This window comes from Lactuca virosa, chromosome 7 (genome assembly GCF_052849685.1).
Source record: "Lactuca virosa cultivar CGN04683 chromosome 7, Lactuca_virosa_CGN04683_v6, whole genome shotgun sequence".
Classification (NCBI taxonomy): Eukaryota; Viridiplantae; Streptophyta; class Magnoliopsida; order Asterales; family Asteraceae; genus Lactuca; species Lactuca virosa.
Genome location: NC_136432.1, coordinates 714912 through 733856, shown reverse-complemented (window position 1 = coordinate 733856; position 18945 = coordinate 714912). Strand labels below are relative to the sequence as shown.

At 35.8% G+C, this 18945-nt stretch overlaps 1 protein-coding gene across 2 annotated transcripts; it reads right to left on the bottom strand.

The window, feature by feature from the left end:
- Window positions 1-8751: 8751 nt before the first annotated feature.
- ECA2 (ER-type Ca2+-ATPase 2) lies at window positions 8752-13262 on the bottom strand. Of its 2 annotated transcripts, none has more exons than XM_079059160.1 (7): window positions 12945-13262; window positions 11111-12626; window positions 10903-11024; window positions 10552-10830; window positions 10058-10441; window positions 9841-9950; window positions 8752-9764 (listed from the first exon to the last, which is right to left on the bottom strand). In XM_079059160.1, exons 2-7 carry the CDS (start codon window positions 12582-12584, stop codon window positions 8969-8971), a joined length of 3165 nt encoding a protein of 1054 aa, XP_078915286.1. In that variant the 5' UTR covers window positions 12585-12626; window positions 12945-13262; the 3' UTR covers window positions 8752-8968. The 2 variants fall into 2 exon arrangements, with proteins under 2 accessions (XP_078915286.1, XP_078915285.1); XM_079059159.1 differs by having other exon boundaries at window positions 13013-13262.
- Window positions 13263-18945: the final 5683 nt, after the last annotated feature.

Below are 18945 nucleotides of genomic sequence, written 5' to 3'. Positions count from 1 at the left end.
GCCGGAGGTTCGGTCCTAGTCCTTAGAACCGAAAGTAGGAGAAGAAACCGAGAGAGAAGGGTTCGGCTGCGCGGGTCGCCTCTCGGACCGAAGGTGAGGCTCGGTTGTGCATGGGAACAGAGAGGTCTCGCAGGCATGCTCATCAGAAGGGACCGAGGGTTAAGATCTCGGACCGAAGATAAGAAGGGTAGAGCCGAAAGTCAGGTCTCGGTTCTGATTAGTCAGGGGACCGAAATAGACCGACCGCTCGGTCCATTTCGGTTGAGAGGGTTTCGGTTCTCAGGAGGTTCGGCTCTAAGAGGTTCGGCTCCTAAGAGTTTCGGTTCCTAAGAGGAGTTTCGGTTCCTAAGAGGAGTTTCGGCTCCTTAAGGCTGTTTTTCGCGTAGGCTTCCGTTTTCGAGCTGTTTTCGTCAAATTCGAGGGTCGGGATGCCCCGAGTAATTATAAAAAGTTGAGAGAGATTTTGAGAGAGATTTGGGAGAGATTTGTCATACTTGGAGAGATTTGGCATACTTAGAGAGATTTGGGAGAGATTTGACATTCTTGGAGAGATTTCTCATACAGAGAGAGATTTGGGAGAGATTTCACATACTTGGAGAGATTTGGGAGAGATTTGACATTCTTGGAGAGATTTCTCATATAGAGAGAGAGATTTGGGAGAGATTTCACATACTTGGAGAGATTTGGGAGAGATTTGACATTCTTGGAGAGATTTCTCATACAGAGAGAGATTTGGGTAGAGATTTCACATACTTGGAGAGATTTGGGAGAGATTTGACATTCTTGGAGAGATTTCTCATACAGAGAGAGATTTGGGAGAGATTTCACATACTTGGAGAGATTTGGGAGAGATTACACACACTTGTAGCGATTTCTCCTACTTAGAGAGTTTTGGGAGAGTTAGAGTGAAAGAGATTGGGAGAGACTTCTTTTGTGACCTTTTTGAGTGTTTGGCTTCGCAACGCAAGGTTTGTACATCCCGTTAAGTCTCGTTATGATTGTTATATGCCCCTGAGGGTTAAGGAATAATGTTTTATCGAGTAGTTTCATCACTTGCCCTGATTAGGGTTTAGAATTTCCGAACACGTGAAAACTCTAAGTGATACTTTATATTAAGATTGCGATTTGTTCAATAAGAAACATAATGGAAACCCTAATGTACAAGGGTTAGATGAGTTGACCGGTTTGACTTGTTGACTTTAGTTGACTTTAACTTGGCCAAAAATTGACGGTTGTCACACAATCTGCATGATCAAGAGTGATCTTGACAGTTTTAGGTTCAATTTTTGGAAATAAAAAGAATTAAATAGGAAAATTTCAAGATTTTTGGATAAAAGCGCTTGTTTTACTTTAAGTTGATCTCGAGTTAGAACTCCTGAAAATGTATCACCAAGGACTTGAGTTTGTGCATGATCCCTTGTCCATTTCGTCAATGATGGATAGTTCAACCCATATTCATGAATGATTTTAGCATTAACCTCTTCAAATTCCGATTGATCATCCATTTCGTTATTTGCAAGACTTTCCCCTGGACATTAACTTTAGAAGTAGATTTCTCCCCTTGTAAATGATCATCGTTGATTATATTCTCCCCCTGCATAATATCATTATCAACTATATTAGTTTCTTGCAAATTGTTAGTATCAAAAGAGTTCGGAATTGAAGTAAGAACTTCTTCACTAGATTGTGAATCAAAAGTTTCCAGATTCTCCCCCTCGACACAAACGTTAGGTGAAGTAAATGTTGTAGGACTAGATGATTCTTCATGAATTTCTACATTCTTAATTCCTTCATCAACAAGCTTCAACAATTCATCTTTTTTATTATCTTTCGCTTTTGCTTTGGAACTAATTCCATTTCGATACGTATTTTAAGTACTAGTTTTAAAACTAACTAATACGCGATAGGAAGTGTACCTAATCGATTAATATGATAGTGCAGGTAAGTCGGGTATCGAACACAAGGAACAGAAATAACAGTTAAAATTATCTACTAAAGTTATCTAAGTAAATTAAGCAACTAAAGGGGGTTTTTCTAGTTTTGCAAGTCTAGAAACTTAAAAGAAATTAACAACAAAGTACTTTAATACTAAAGAAGAAACAAGAAAACGGTTTTTAAATCAAGATATTAAAGAGACTTTCATTTAGATACAATTCACTTACTCATATGGTTGATTTCGTGGAAAGTGAAATTGATTATAGTCTTGTTGTTTAGCGATTCCTAAATTGATTAGAATTATGATCAAAATACTAATCCTTTAGCAATACAAGTTCATTCATTCAGTGATCAAGTGGACAAATAAACAAGTAAGCTAGTGTGGAGTTTGAATTACGGAAGACTTGTAATTTCGATTGATGTAAATGGTTATAAATATCAATTCAACACATGATTGTTCTTCATATATTAGCTCTCATATCGATTTACTAACTTTTCTATTTAACCCTAGGTTTTTGGTCAAAACACTAGTCCTATAACCTTGTTACTCACAAAATCATAAAATTCAAGCCAACTAAGAAAGATAATTCATCAAATCTCAATTAAACTCAATACTAAACAGAAAAGAAGTTGTCATTAATATAAAAGGTTTTTTTAAACAAGAAACCATAATAAATAAACAACTAGCAATAATCCAAATCCACTCAATCAACACATAGTATGCAAGATCATCTACTCTGAACAAAAGTTAGGGTTTTTAGCCCATAACTACTGGAAACACACAAGTAAAAACGAAAATCACTTTGATAGACATGATCAAAACAGAGCAATGGAGTAATTAGAAGTAATGTTGCCTTTAGATCTCTTTAAAATCAAGCTCTCAAACGAATTTTCGACTCTAAAGCCTCTAAGAGATGTCTTTAGTCTTTAAAAGTCGTCAATAGCTTCCAACATAATTTATGGCTGAGGACCAAAACGATCTATATATAGTTTCCAAAATTCACCTCCCACACCGTGGCAAATAGGCCCCATAGCGTGGCAATCACTTAAAACGTGTATTCTCCAAATCATATGTAGGATCCCATTTTGACGATCGACTTGTGCAGAATAAGAGATCTTGACGATTTAACGATAATAAACATATGAAGAACATAAGAAGATTATTAAGCAGATAATTTATTAGAAAGAAAGACTAATAAAATATGCCAATACAAGAACACTTGGTGGGAGAGATCCCACGATACTCTCTCTAGCTAAATGACTACATATTTGGTGCACACTTACAAATGACCACTCATTTCTATTTATAGAGAGAGGTACCTTACAAAAAATAAAAGGGAATATAATAACCTAAATGTCACTCATAATTTGTATAGCATTTTCATGCTCCAACAATCTCTCCCTAAATTCTAGCAAATAATGAAGGCTGTAAATATAGTGTTAAAATGCTAAAATACATAGTAACCAACTAGCAAGTCAGGTAATCAAATGATACATAATGAGAAAAAAAATGTTGAAATGTCTCTAAAACTCTGAAGTCTCTATGGTCTCTGAAACTGGGCATGAAATCTATGTAGTCAAAGTCTTCTAAGCATTGAAGGTCAAGCATCTCCGGTGTTGAAGAGTGACTTCCAATCTACAGATGTGATTAGTGAACCAAGCTAATCAACTTCAAAAGTGTACCACAATAACTTCCGAACTGAACGTCCCGTAATCAGGTCACACTTCGGCTTCAAAAGTCTGAAACATCTCTAGTTCTCACATCATAATCTACCCGAAATTTTTCAAAAGAATAACCTGCTAAAAATATGAAACATCCTGAAGTAGAGTCTGAATAATAAATAATACGGATTCGGGAAACATCTAGTGAAGCCAAAATTTTGATCAAAGATGACCAAAAATCAGTGTCACGTCACATCACTAAATAAATCAACATCTTCAGAATTCTCGAAAATCCAATGTCAAACAATCATAAAATCTTATCCGGATGCTAACATAATATTCTTTCCCTATTCTTGATAACCAATGCCTGGATATCAAAAATAAATAAATATGGATGGAGAGTGTCGAATACCAAGAGTTTCGCATGCTTTCCCTAGATGTAAGAAGGGTCTCGTTAAAACACGAGAATGAGAGTAAAATGAATACTCTCCGGTCATATGTAGTCGGTTGATTATTTCGTTGAAACTGTCTAAAGAAGTACCAAAGTAACAATAAGAACTCTACATGAAAAATCTCTGCTCTGTTGAAAAACACTGATGTACCCAAACTGTGGTGCTGGAACTCCTGAAGCAGTCTTTAATAAATAAAGTCTACTCACTCGAGACACATGGTTCGTCAACCAAAGATAAATAGTGACAAGTCATAAAAACTCTCTGTAGAGAGAAGGTTGTGAAGCAGCTTTGTTGATCAAACGCAACTGCAGTGCAAACCTTTGATGATTTCTCATATGTTAAGCGATATGAACTCAAAAAATATGTTGATAACGTCTTCAAAAAGAGGTCTTCTCTAATCTTTTTGCAAGATAAAAATCTTCAAGCTGCATGAACTCAAAATTTTTTTTGATATCTTCCTCAAGAACCATCTTTTCCATAGAAACCCAATATATTGTGTCTACATTACATAGCATAAAGATGTCAGGAGCAAAATCTTCAAATGATTTAGACCACAAATATTATCTTCCTTAACAAATAAAAATCTTCATAAACCCGGATTTTCAGCAGAAAATTGTAACGAACAGCAGCGACATTTTATTTATCAACACTCAAAAATCAAAAAACTCATTACAAAAATTTCAAGCTTTTTGTATAAACAACAAGACTGGTGAAGCCTTGAATTTGGTAGATGATATGTTTGAGAAGAAATATGGGCCGGCTTATGGTCTTTGTTGTAGATTGATTGATGCATTATGTGAAGATGGGAAGGTTGAGGATGCGTGTGATCCATGGAAGAAGCTTGTGAGGAAGAATTGCACTCCTGATAATGCCATATCATGTACACTTATACACTGGTTGTGTAAAAAGGGGAAGATTCGGGAAGCAAGGAAGCTGTTTGATGAGTTTGAAAGGAGTTCAATTCCTAGTGTTTTGACATATAATACTCTGATTGTTGGTATGTGTGAGATGGGAGAGTTGTGTGAGGGTGGTAGGTTGTGGGATGACATGGTGGAGAAGGGATGTGTTACATAAAACATGTTAATTAAAGGGTTTTGTAAAGTTGGTAATGCAAGGGAAAGGGTTAGGATTTTGGAGGAGATGTTAGGGAAGCGGTGTTTACCAAATAAAAGCACTTGTGGGGTTTTGTAATTGTAACTCAGATGATGAAGGTACTTGACATCGCTAGTTCAAGCAGACAGGTGATTGATGCAGATGTTTGGCAACTTCTTGTAACCAAGTTTGGTAGTAATTTTATTAACATAGGAGAGGAGAAGGCCTTTTTGATGCCATATTAGATTAGATGTCTAGCCTAGCTACATGGTTATACATATCACAACTCTCTACTCGATGCCAAAAGTTACCTTTCTTTCCCTTAGAAGGCAAGGCCCTGCTCTGCTGCTCTTTGTTTTGGTGATCCTGATGAGAGAATATATTTTGGATCAAACCGTAAAAATAATTACAGAGTCTACCCATTTTCTGCAGAAGCCTAAATGACATCCATGTGCATGGTGAGATTCAACTATAGATGTTTTTTTTGTTTTTTCTAATTGCCTCATTAGATTGGGGAAATTTGTAATAACAAGTCTAAGATGCCATTTTATATATAATGACACTTTTATTTTTGACAATCATTGGGATTTTCGCCACCTAATTTACCGATTTGGTGTTTCGGATGGAAGCAATCAATCAGAAATCAGTTTCATATGTGATTAATTAGTTTTTAATTCAAATTACGTAAAGTTGTGCTTCTTGTGTTGAACTGTTTTGGGGTTTTGATTGTGAAACATACCTTTTGACTCCAAGTACTTTCTAGAAGCTTAAATGTGATGGGGATTTAATCCTACAGTAAAAGTGATGATGGTAAAAGATTTGTTTGCAGTCTGGCTAGCATTTCATGAATCTTATCTGGACAAATTTTGAGTTATGTATGGGGCATGGCAGTTGGCTAACCATAGGTGGATTGCATTTTCTGCTCAATTCCTATTACCAGGATTGAGAGAATTGATACAGGCTTGAAGTTTTTCTCAAATGGCATTAGTTAGTTTTTTTTTTCTTTAAATCTTTACATAAATAATGAAAACTTTTTCTCCTGCCCTTGGAGGGAGGATCTGGTTCATCATTGTTTTGATTAGACAAAATTACAAAAATGGTCTCTGTGGTTTGCCAAAAGTAACAAAGTTAGTCCCTATTAATTTTTTTTTGATGCAAATGGCCCCTGTGGTTTGCAAAACTTGCACAGATGGCCCTTTTTACTAACGTCGTTAGTATTCAGCCGTTTGGGACTGAATTAGCAAGGGAAGAGGATTCAAACTTGGGACCTCCTTCCTCCCTCCTTATTCAACCAAAGCTCTAACAAACTAGCCTAGAGCCAAACTTGTTATTTAATTCCGAAAATTAATTAATATTATATAAAAGCGTAAATAATTAATAATAAAAAAATATTTAGAAAAAAAAATTAATAAAACAAAATATATTTTTAGAGTATTGTAAAAATATATTTTTTACAAAAAATTTACTTTTTTTTTACGTATTTGTTTTACATAAAATATTTTTTTAATGTATTTAAAAAAATACGTTTTCGTATACTATTTTATTACATTGCTATGATCCTAAAACATATTTTTACGTTTTCATATAAAAATACGTTTTTTTTTTCTTTCACATAGAAAAAAAAGTTTTTTTACGTATAAAATTTGTTTTTTATATATTTAAAAAATACATTTTCGTATAAAATGTTTTTACGTAAAAACATTAAGAACGTGATAACATAACGTAGTCAAATCAAAACGACTTATATTTTTTACGTAAAGCAAACTAAAGACGTTAACATAATGTAAAAATGCGTTTTTTTTACGTAAAAATACGTTTTTTTTACGTATGGGTGATTTATCCCTCACCCATATAACGTTTTTTTAGTTATAAACGTTAACGTGACAACATATTATATGAAAACGCATTTTTACGTTTTCTTTACGTAAAAAATATAAGTCGTTTTGATTTGATCTTAAAACATATTTTTACGTTATGTTATCACGTTGTTAATGTTTTTATGTAAAAACATTTTATACGAAAATGTATTTTTTAAATATATAAAAAACATATTTTATACGTAAAAAAAACTTTTTTTTCTATGTGAAAGAAAAAAAAAACGTATTTTTATATGAAAACATAAAAATATGTTTTAGGATCATAGCAATGTAATAATATAGTATACGAAAACGTATTTTTTAAATACATTAAAAAAATATTTTATGTAAAACAAATACGTAAAAAAACAAGTAAATTTTTTGTAAAAAATATTTTTTTACAATACGCAAAAAAAAATATATTTTGTTTTATTAGTTTTTTTCTAAATATATTTTTTTATTTTTTTATTATTAATTATTTACGCTTTTATATAATATTAATTAATTTTCGGAATTATAGAACAAGTTTGGCTCTATCCTAGTTGGTTAGAGCTTTAGTTGAATAAGAAGGAGGGAAGGAGGTCCCAAGTTTGAATCCTCCTCCCCTCATTTTTTATCATTCTTATCATTTTAGACAGAATTACAAAAATGGTCCCTATGGTTTACCCAAAGTTGCGAATCCAGTCCCTTTATACTTGAAAAGACAAAAATACCCTTGCTAATTCAGTCCCTAACGGCTGAATACTAACTCTTATCATTTTTAGACAGAATTACAAAAATGGTCCCTATGGTTTACCCAAAGTTGCGAATTCAGGCCCTTTATACTTGAAAAGACGAAAATACTCTTGCTAATTCAGTCCCTAACGGCTGAATACTAACGGCGTTAGTAAAAAAGGTCATCTATGCAAGTTTTGCAAACCACAGGGGTCATTTGCATCAAAAAAAATTAATAGGGACTAACTTTGTTACTTTTGGCAAACCACAGGGACCATTTTTGTAATTACAGGGGCCATTTGCATCAAAAAAAAATTATCATTATTATTATTTTTAGACAGAATTACAAAAATGGTCCCTATGGTTTACCCAAAGTTGCGAATCCAGTCTCTTTATACTTGAAAAGACGAAAATACCCTTGCTAATTCAGTCCCTAACGGCTGAATACTAACGGCATTAGTAAAAAAGGCCATTTGTGCAAGTTTTGCAAACCACAGGGGCCATTTGCATCAAAAAAAAATTAATAGGGACTAACTTTGTTATTTTTGGCAAACCACAGGGACCATTTTTGTAATTACAGGGGCCATTTGCATAAAAAAAATTAATAGGGACTAACTTTGTTACGTTTGGCAAACCACAGGGACCATTTTTGTAATTTTGATTATTATCTAGAATGTATCAATTTTTTTTTTTTTTGGTAGTTTCTTTCAGCTGTCTGTTCACCCCTTGCACAGAATCTCATGCTTTGTTGCTTTTTCAGCTTGTACAAGTCAAATAATCACTGTTTAAAGAAAAAAAAACGACTTCAATGCAATCATCATATAGTGATATAATTGACACACAAATATTTTTTACTGGTTTTATTCATCTTCAAACCTTCTGCTTCATGAACTACTGAAAGATTAACATGGTTTGAACCATGTTCATTTATTTAATTTCTATACAACATGAGTGCCTTGACTTTTTGAGTTGAATAACAGATTAGTTCTTTATTTGGTTTTTATCAACTTGAGGATATATAATAGCAAATCAAATTCGCATTGCCAAACTCTTTCAAACTTGAACACTATGGATGGAATGGATGCATGGTTGGGGTGAAGAAGTAGAATCTTATATAAAAGCTGCTAGTGCAAATGTGGTAGATTACAAACATGAAAAGATTTCATCAACATATTTAGCAGGTTATTTTGTTGTAATTAAAAAGTTTACAAACTGATGATTATGGGAGCAAAGAAAGAGAAAAGGAGGGGAGGTAAGTTAAGCAGTCTTTAGTTTTTTTTGTGTGGATTTTGTAGTCCTTGCAAGGAGCTTGAGCAGTTCATCAATAAGGATGACAGGAGCTGAAAAGCAGATGACCAAAACCCATTCGTTGAAACCCAATGGAACCACACCAAACACCTGAGCCAGGAAAGGAACATAAAGAATCAAACAGTGGAGACCAAAGGAAACGAGCATGGCAACAAGGAGGTAAGGGTTCTTCCAAGGGGGCATTGTTAGCAAACTGTTGTCTTCGGAAAGGGCGTTTAGGGAATTAAACATCTCGATGGCCACCAAGACGGAGAGGGACAGAGTCATTGGTTTGAGTTTTCCAGTGGTGAAATAGTCGCAGGGGTTTGGGAAAGCCATGACCCGGTTGCTGGCGACTGCAAATGGTGCGACTGAGAAATCGGGCCAAGAAGGACAGTCTCCCCAGTTTGTGAGCTGAGATACCGAAACAAGCGTATGCCCGTCCTCTCCTATCAGATCGACACCCAGGAAGGACGCCTGCGTGTACCATACCACAAACACACCAACAGTTGCAATCCCAACATAACACCCAATCACCAAGTAGCGAAACAGAACCCATGAATCTATGAGGGCATCGCTGGATTTACGCGGTGGTTTCCTCATGATATCAACATCAGCCGGGTTAAAACCAAGTGCAGTAGCAGGCGGACCATCCGTAACCAAGTTCACCCATAGAAGCTGCACAGGGATCATGCATTCCGGTATCCCCACTGCAGCACTCAAGAAAATCGATATAACCTCCCCAACATTCGATGAAATCATGTACCTAAGTATATAGTAATAAACAGACATCATCCTCGTCTATCTTCTAAATGATAAACTAAAACCTTAATTAACAATACCTGATAAAAGCTTTCATATTGTTGTATATGGATCGACCCTCGCCAACAGCAGAAACTATGGTACTAAAGTTATCATCGGCTAGAACCATATCAGAAGCCTCTTTAGCAACCTGGTTGATTGATTATATATGACAAGTCACACAATGTAGTTGATTAGCTAGCACATTAAGTAGTAAGTAGTATATATATATATATATATATATATATATATATACACCTCTGTTCCAGTGATGCCCATGGCAATCCCAATATCAGCAAGTTTCAAAGCAGGGGCATCATTGACACCGTCTCCTGTCATGGCCACAACTTCACCCATCTCCTTAAGCATCCTCACTATCTCTTGCTTGTGCCTTGGCTCAGCACGAGAGAACACCTTCCCGCCAGGTTTTGACAAAATATCTTTCTGTTGCAATGGAGACAGCCCCATGAAGTCTTTACCTGTAAAACTCTTACCTCTCAGATCCTCAAATTCATCAAACAGCCCGATTTCTTTACAAATCGCCTCTGCGGTTGACTTATAGTCTCCGGTTATCACCAACACTTTTATTCCCGCTCCACGACACTCTTCAATAGCAGAATCAACCTCATCACGAGGTGGATCCTAAATATATATATATATATATATATATATATATATATATATATATATATATATATATTCGTTAAAACTTAAAAATAGAATCCAGAATAAAGACTTAATTATATAATTACCCTTAGACCAACAACCCCAACAAAGATAAGGTCGGTTTCAATGGAAGAGTAGCAAGCGGGGTCCACCAACTTAGGATGATGAGGATGGTGTTGGCCATTGTAATCGGAAAGGTCACCAAGATCATCCTTATAAGCCAAACCCAAACACCGTAATCCTTTGCCACTCATCTCTGCATGTCTCCAAAGCAATACCTCCCGAGAAGCTTCGTCCATTGGAACAACACGCCCATTCGCAAGCTGAACTGCTGAACTCCGCTCCACCAGACTCTCCACTGCACCCTGCAATTATTACTATGCAAAATCTTGAAATCAATCAATTAATGTATGTTTCCAGATAATATTAACTATTACCTTCACAAGCAACCGGTTCTGTCCTGTTGGCTCGCGGACAATAACACTCATGGACTTGCGCACACGGTCTAACTCCAATGTCCCAACCCTCTTTGATCTTTTCATCCACCATTCACAGCACCCTACGTACACACACACACACGCATTTAAGTATGTATTAGCAAAAAGAATAAGAGTAGCTAGGTAACCAATTAAATTAATTACTCGCCTAATTTAACACTGTTGTTATCGATGAGATAGTTTGCCATAATCTGCTTGTTTCTTGCTTTGACATCGGGATCGGGAACCCCCATCTTCTCTACCAACACCTTCAAAGCGGCTTCAGTAGGCAGACCCGTTACTCTGAAAATACGACCATCAAAATGAATTCCCGCATCATTACAGACAGCACATATTTCAGCAACTGCTTGTAGATTAGCATCCATATTGAAACAACTCCAATCCACAATTCCCCCATCTTTTGGGTCATAAGTTGTTCCTTCCACATGAAACATCCTAGGAGCGTTTGTTGTTTTCCCTCCAAATGTGAAAATCTCAGAAACAGACATCTGATTGGTGGTTAACGTGCCTGTTTTATCCGAACAAATCACAGTCGTGCACCCTAACGTCTCCACGCTACCAAGTTTCCTCACAATCGCCTTCTTTTGAGCCATTTTTCTTGTCCCCAGAGCCAAACAGGTGGTGATAACCGCAGGAAGACCTTCCGGAATGGCAGCCACTGCAAGGGCGACGGCTATTTTGAAATAATACGTGCACTTGTCGAATGAAAAGCGAATGTCTGTCGGCCAGCTGTCGGCCATCTCCCACGTCAAGAAATACTTGTAGTTGATAACCCAAACAGCAAGACAGACAGCCCCGATCACGGTTGTGAAACTGTTCCCAAATTCATCAAGCTTTTTCTTCAGTGGGGTCTCGGATTCTTCCATGGAAGCTTCATGTATTTGTTTCTGTATCTGCCCGATCTCCGACCTCATCCCGGTGTTGACAACAATGCATATACAGCTCCCGTTCACAATCGTTGTCCCACCAAAAACCATGTTATCTTTAGCCTGCAGATCACATGATGAATCATCATCATTAATTGTATGATTTCCTTTCAAAACAGGAACAGATTCACCGGTTAAAGAGCTCTGCTCCACTCTTAAAGTTGAAGTTTTCAAAACCGCCACTCTCATGTCTGCCGGGACTTTATCCCCTACTCGCAGCTCCACAATATCTCCTGGTACAAGCTCTCTAGCGGGCAGGTCGGGCACCAAATACCCGTCTCTTAAAGTCTTGCATGATTCGCATTGCATCTCCTTTAAAGCTTCCAGGGCTTTTTCGGCATTAGTTTCTTGCCAAACGCCCACGATTGCATTTAGGATTAGGATTAAAACGATCACAACAGGTTCAACATATCCTCCTCCTGAATATTCTTGGCTTTCATCTGTTTCTTCAAAGTATGCTAGCATGAACGAAATGAAGGCCGCAACAACAAGGATCTTCACAAGCATATCGTCAAATTGTTGAATCACAAGCTCCCATACTGGCTTCCCTTTCTCTTTTTTCAGCTCATTCCACCCGTGAACTTCACGTTGCTTCTCTACATCGTATGAACACAAACCTTTCTCAAGCTTTACGTTATACGCTTTCAAGCAATCATCCACAGACCATGACCAAGCAGGAAACGCTTTCTCATCCATTATATTTTAATTAATCTTCAAATTCTCAATCTCAACTTAAACCTACAACAAATTAAAATAACCCAAAACTCACATATTCAACAATATACATATCAAAATTAAAATTCCAAGTGAATTCCACTAAATTAAATTGAAAAGAACCCACCTTGACCTTGACCTTGTAAGTCAAAATATTAATTAAGATAAATTTTCATTACCATTTAGTGTACAACAACATAATTCAATCATATAAAACCTTAACCTTTTACAGAATTAGGATGTAGAACATGAACATTAGGAATAAGCCTGGGAAAGAAACCTAAGTATGCGAAAATTGTGTAATCAACCTAGTACCAAACATTTGCGAACATGAAATCTAACCTTTTCGAGGTAAATTGTAAATATGAAAACCGCAGGTCTAGCAGTTTGAGTGGAAGTTAGCAGGTTACCTTTGAAAGCAGAGAGTGGAGAAGATGATGGGTTTGAGACAAAGCAATGTATGATTCTTAAATAATAGTCAAGTAAAGGAAGAAATTCATCAGAAGATTCTTCACATAGTTTCCCGAAATCAGAAGTCATTTAAATTGAATAACTGAAAAGCTCTGATTTCTGACTTTCTTTCTGTTTTATAAATAAATATTTTTTGTTTGCTTTCTTCCTCGTGATTTTTGGGGGTGTTTCTATCCATTTCAAGAACTCTTTGCACACTTGTTGTTTTGTCAGGACTACTACCAATTTCATCCCTCAATTATATATCAACACGCTGCTTCAGTCCATGAAGTTTTTATTTATTTATTCATTTAAAATAGATTTTGGTTCGTTAGATTTAACAGCTACAAAACAGAAGTTAAAAAGAATCGTGATCTTCATCTTAACCCCCAAATTTATGTACATCGTTTTCAAAATTATATCCGAACGGAGCAAAAAGAAATCTTCCATTGAGAATTAATGAATGTTATGCTACAAAGTAGGTGGAGGGCCTAAATTTTAATTTCAATGATTAGTTTATTTAATTTTTATTTGAAAAAATTCGGTAAATGAACAAAAAAGAGGGCTCATTTGAAAATAATAACCATGAAAAAACGGATTTCGAAATCTAACCATAAGATCCGTAGAGCACCTTCTGCGGATCGAGTAATCCCTCTGAGGAAATGGAACACCTATGCGGATCTTGGGTTTTTTAATTTTTTTTTTCGTTTTTTCGTTTTTTTATTTTTGTTTTCGTTTATTAATATTAATTTTTTTAATCAAAAAATGTATTATATGATTATTATGTAAAAACAAATTGACAAAAAAAGGATAAAAATAATAAACTTATGTTTAATATCAGTCCACAAAACTGTTTCGGAATCCACATAACTGTTTTTTGTGGATCAGTGTACACCTCTGCGGATCAGTTATAGAACTGTTTTCTGCGGATCAGTGTATACCTCTGCGGATCTGTGTACAACTATGCGGATCAGTGTACACCTCTGCAGATCAGTTATAGAAGTTATAAACGTATTTAAGTGGTTTTTTGTGAGTTTGTGAGTTTCAATTACCAGTAGAAGTTGTTTTTCCATTATGTTTGTGGAGAGTGATTTGTAAAATGAGTTTTATTATTTGTGTACGGGAGGGTCGTGGCAATTAGTTAATGGAGATGAGGTTTACGTTAGAAATAATGTGAAAAACTATGGTTTAAATCTTCCTCCTAACATTGACCATGAAATGTTATTACAAATGGTTAGAAGTAAGGCAAGTGTGTTAAATAGTCATATATGTTTGTCTTTTAAACATCCGGAGTTAGGGTATGTCATGGAGCTTGGAGATGAAACTGATGTATTTCAATTGAGACATGTAATGTCTGAATCAAAGAAGACGGTGCATTTGTATTTAACGGTGGTAGGTGAAGAAGCTGAAGAATAAGCAGTGGTTAACAACCAGTTTAATCCAGCAAAACTAACAGAGGCCGTAGAGAAAGCCAATGAGATGGAAACCGTTCAATGGGAAGAGGAAATGAAGTGCCAGTGGGTTATGAAAAAAAGTTTCGGTTACTGATAAATTTGTATCAGATAATGATAAAGAAGCAAAAGTGGGCATGACTGAATTACAATGTCAAAATTTGTTCGAGTTTGGAGAAGTTCCTGAAATTTATGATCGAAGATGTGAGGAAAAATCAAATGAAGGGTGGTCGGATGATGAGTACACGCAACGAAAAACTGCTTTTAATCCATGGTGTTGTGTTCCTTCTATTCCTGATTGTCCAGAACCTATTCTTGAACCTGGACCATTTCACAGTTTAGGTCCGAATGATAAATTAATTGTCAATCAAACCTATAACACCAAAAAAGACCTAGTATTTGTTGTTAAATTCAAAGCCGTTAGAGAAAAGTTTTAGATAAAGGTTGAAAAATCTTCAAAATCTCGGTACCAGGTTGTTTGTGTGCAAGAAAATTGTCATTGGTGTTTATACGCATCTCTCATTAAAGGAACAGAAATGTTTGAAATTAAGACGTTTAATGAGCATACATGTTCTTCATTGCTTATACACCCAAATCATAGGCAAGCAAATAGCAAAGTTGTGGGAACCATAATACATGACATTATGGGTCAAGGAAGTTTGAGAGTTTGGAAGCCTAATGATATAATTAGAGATATAAATGCTTTGCTACAAATAAATATGAGTTATTCACAAGCATGGCATGGTAGAGAATTTGCTTTGGGATTGATGATGGGGACCTCCGAAGAAAGTTTCTCCAAACTTTCAGTTTATTTTCACAATCTGAAGAAACATAATCCTGGTACTGTGGCGTACATAAAAACTGATTCGGATGATCGTTTTGAGTATTGTTTTTTCGCTATTGGATGCGCGGTAATATATTTTTAAATATATTTGTTATTTTCTTAAATGTTTATAAACAAATTATATTGTTGATATATTAATGGTTTTTATATTGTTGTTGCAGATGTGTGCTTTCAGAGAGTGTTGTAGAAAAGTTATTATTATGGATGGTGCTTATTTGAAGGGAAAGTACAAAGGCACCATCTTGCATGCAGTAGCCCTGGATGGAAACAATCGGATCTTGCCTATTGGGTATGGAATTTTCCCAAAAGAGACTATGGATTCTTGCACATGGTTTCTTGAAAAACTACATGAATACATTGGTGATGTGGAAGGTCTGACAATGGTCACAGATAGGGCACCCGCAATTGCTGTAAGTATTCAAAGTGTTTTTCCAAATGCTCAACATGGATTGTGTGGTTTTCATCTAATAGGAAACATAGTCCACACCTTTGAAAAAAAATAAAATAACAAAAATTTTGTTTTGGAAGCTGGTAAGAGCTTACAAAACAACTGAGTTTGAATTCTATTGGGGCCTTGGGGGAGACTTCGTAATATAAGAGATGATGTAGCGACATATGTCAGTCAAATTCCACGTGAGAAATGGACCAGAGCGCATTGCCCTACCATGAGGTATGATTATATGACCTCAAATAATGTGGATTCCATGAATGTTGTATCAAATAAAGCAAGGAAGTTACCCATATTACCACTTCTTGAGTTCTTTCGCACACTTATGCAGAAATGGTTTTACAAACGGCGGATGACTGCAAGTATGATTATGTTTAATTTTAAATTATATGATAAATGTCATATATAATAATATATGTTTGTTTTAACAGAAAAAAGTACAGCAATACTTACGAAGCGGGCTGAAGATATGGTTAAAAAAAATAAAGAGGGGATTCAAGGATGGTCGGTATCCGGTGTTGACAATACAACATATCAAGTGCATGACTTCAAAAGTGGCGGCATAGTGAATTTGAGGGAAAATACTTGTTCTTGAAAATATTGGCAACTAACTGGTTTTCCATGTGGTCATGTGATAATGGTTTTAAAGCACTTGAAAAATGATCACTGTGGGGATATGGCTATAGATGCTTATAAAATTGAAACATATCGAAGAACGTACAAGCAGCTCGTATACCCTCTTTCAGAACTTAGTGATTGGGAGGTTCCGGATGACCTTATGGTTATTAACCCTCCTATGATGGAAATACGTCAAGCCGGTAGACCAAAAAACACCAATCGTATTCCCTCTCAAGGTGAGGAACCAAAAATAATAAAGGTGTAGTAGATGCCATAGCACAACTCATAATGCAACGACGTGTAAGGAAATCGTTCCAAATAACCAAAGTAAAAGTAAAAAACGTACTGGGGCGTCAGGAAGTGGGACAAAAGCGACAGAATAGGAACCGACGCAAGCGATCGAAAACCAATGGCAGCATGAGCCAGATAACCAATGGACGCAACATACCGAACAACAATGGCAGCATCAGCCAGACAACCAATGGACACAACAGACCGAACATCAATGGCAGCAGCAGCCAGACAACCAATGGACACAACAAACCGAACATCAATGGCAGCAGGAGCCACAGAACCAATGGACGCAAGGGACCGAATACCAACCGCAGGAAGAGCCACAGAACCAATAGCAGGGTTGCACCGAGTACCAATGGCAGCAATAGTCAGATAACCAATGGACGCAAGCGACAGTAAACCTAGGGACACAAGCAACAGAAAACCCATGGCCGGAATACGAAAACAGATCAAAGTTTTCGTGGTTCAATTTGAATGAATGAAGTTTATTTCAAACTATGTTTATTTTGAAGGTTGTATGTTTATGTTTTCTAAAGTATGTTTTGTAACCTACTTAAAGTATGTTTATTATTCAGAATACCAGTGTGTGTAATTTTATAAAAAACATGGAATATTTGGGTAATTAAATAAGAAAAGAGACTGACAAACAGCTCTGCGGATTACCAAACAACTCTGCGGATTCCGTAACAGTTATGAGGATTCTCAAATAGTTATGCGGAATAAGTAATATAAAATCACTTTACCATGCGTATCCTTTCATCGATTCTATACCATTTCTGCTTCATTTCATTTTTTTGAAAAATTAACCCTCATATTTTCCCTCATAATGGCTTCCATACCATGAAGCGTTGAGGATAACCTTCGTCTAACTCGTGCATATATTAATATCCACGAGACCACCAGGGTGAATGATCCAAGTTATTGGAACCGTTTAACTTATGCCTTCAACGCTGACCCTCAAACTGCCCCAAAAAACTACCGCAACACCATTGACATCACAGCAAAATGGTATGAATTAAAAACTAGAAGTCTTGGTTTTCAATAATCTTTATACCAAAATTGATGACGCACGTCCGAATGAAGATGAGGAAATCATCCTGGACGTAGAGAAAGCAGAATACATATCCATTAGTGACGGGTTAGAATTCGAGTTTGAAGGCCCTTGGAATCTCTTAAAAGATCTCCCGTATTTTTAATTTGTATTGCGTTTGTAGAAGGATATTTTAATGTAGTTTGTTTTTATTAGGTTATTTATATGCACCAGTTTGTATTACGTTATTTATATGTATTTGGTTTGTATTAGGTTATTTACGAAACCAGTTGAGTTAACTTCTACTTTATTCCATAGAACATAAAATACAAAACAGTACAAATACATGGAAAACGTACATCAGTAGCAAACATATTACATAAAACATTTCACATAAAAAAACTTTTCTACATGAAATATTGGTGGTTCTTAACCAGATTCCAAGCGTCCACATACTCGAAGTCTTTTCCCTCATGCTCGAAAATGTAATGATCTAAAATCATTTCTACAAGAGCTTCCTCGTTTGAGTAATAATAATTACTACTATTTTTAAGATGATGATATCATCGATTGAACAATGTGATTTCGTTCTTTAACTCCATCCACTTACTAAGAATATCTACTTGTACCCGATATTCTCCTTGTCCAAATGAGAGGTTGAACATACCTGTTATGTAGGTCCATTCATCTCCTCCAAGGTAATCAGGGGTAACCATTGTTGTTACACCTTCAAAAATGTTCAACCAACATTGTATTATAACCATCACCTCTCTTGTCGTCCATGGACGTGGAGTATCGGACGACGATATTGCATTCGTAGAAGTTGGTGCATTGGAGGTCATTTCTATATTTTTCAATACCGGGGTGAGTTGATACAATATTTAACCGGTATGACAATTTATACACTGATCCGTAGAGGTGTACACTGATCCGCATAGGTGTACACTAATCCGCTGATAATAGTTATATGGATTCCCAAACAGTTTTGTGGACTAATATTAAACATAAGTTTATTATTTTTATCCTTTTTTTGTCAAGTTTTTTACATAATAATCACATAATACCTTATGTGATTAAAACAAATATTAATAAACGAAAAAAAAAATAATAATAATAAATAAATAACTCAAGATCCACAGAGGCGTTCCATTTCTTCAGAGGGCTTACTTGATCCGCAGAGTATGCTCTGCGGATCCTATGGTCATTTA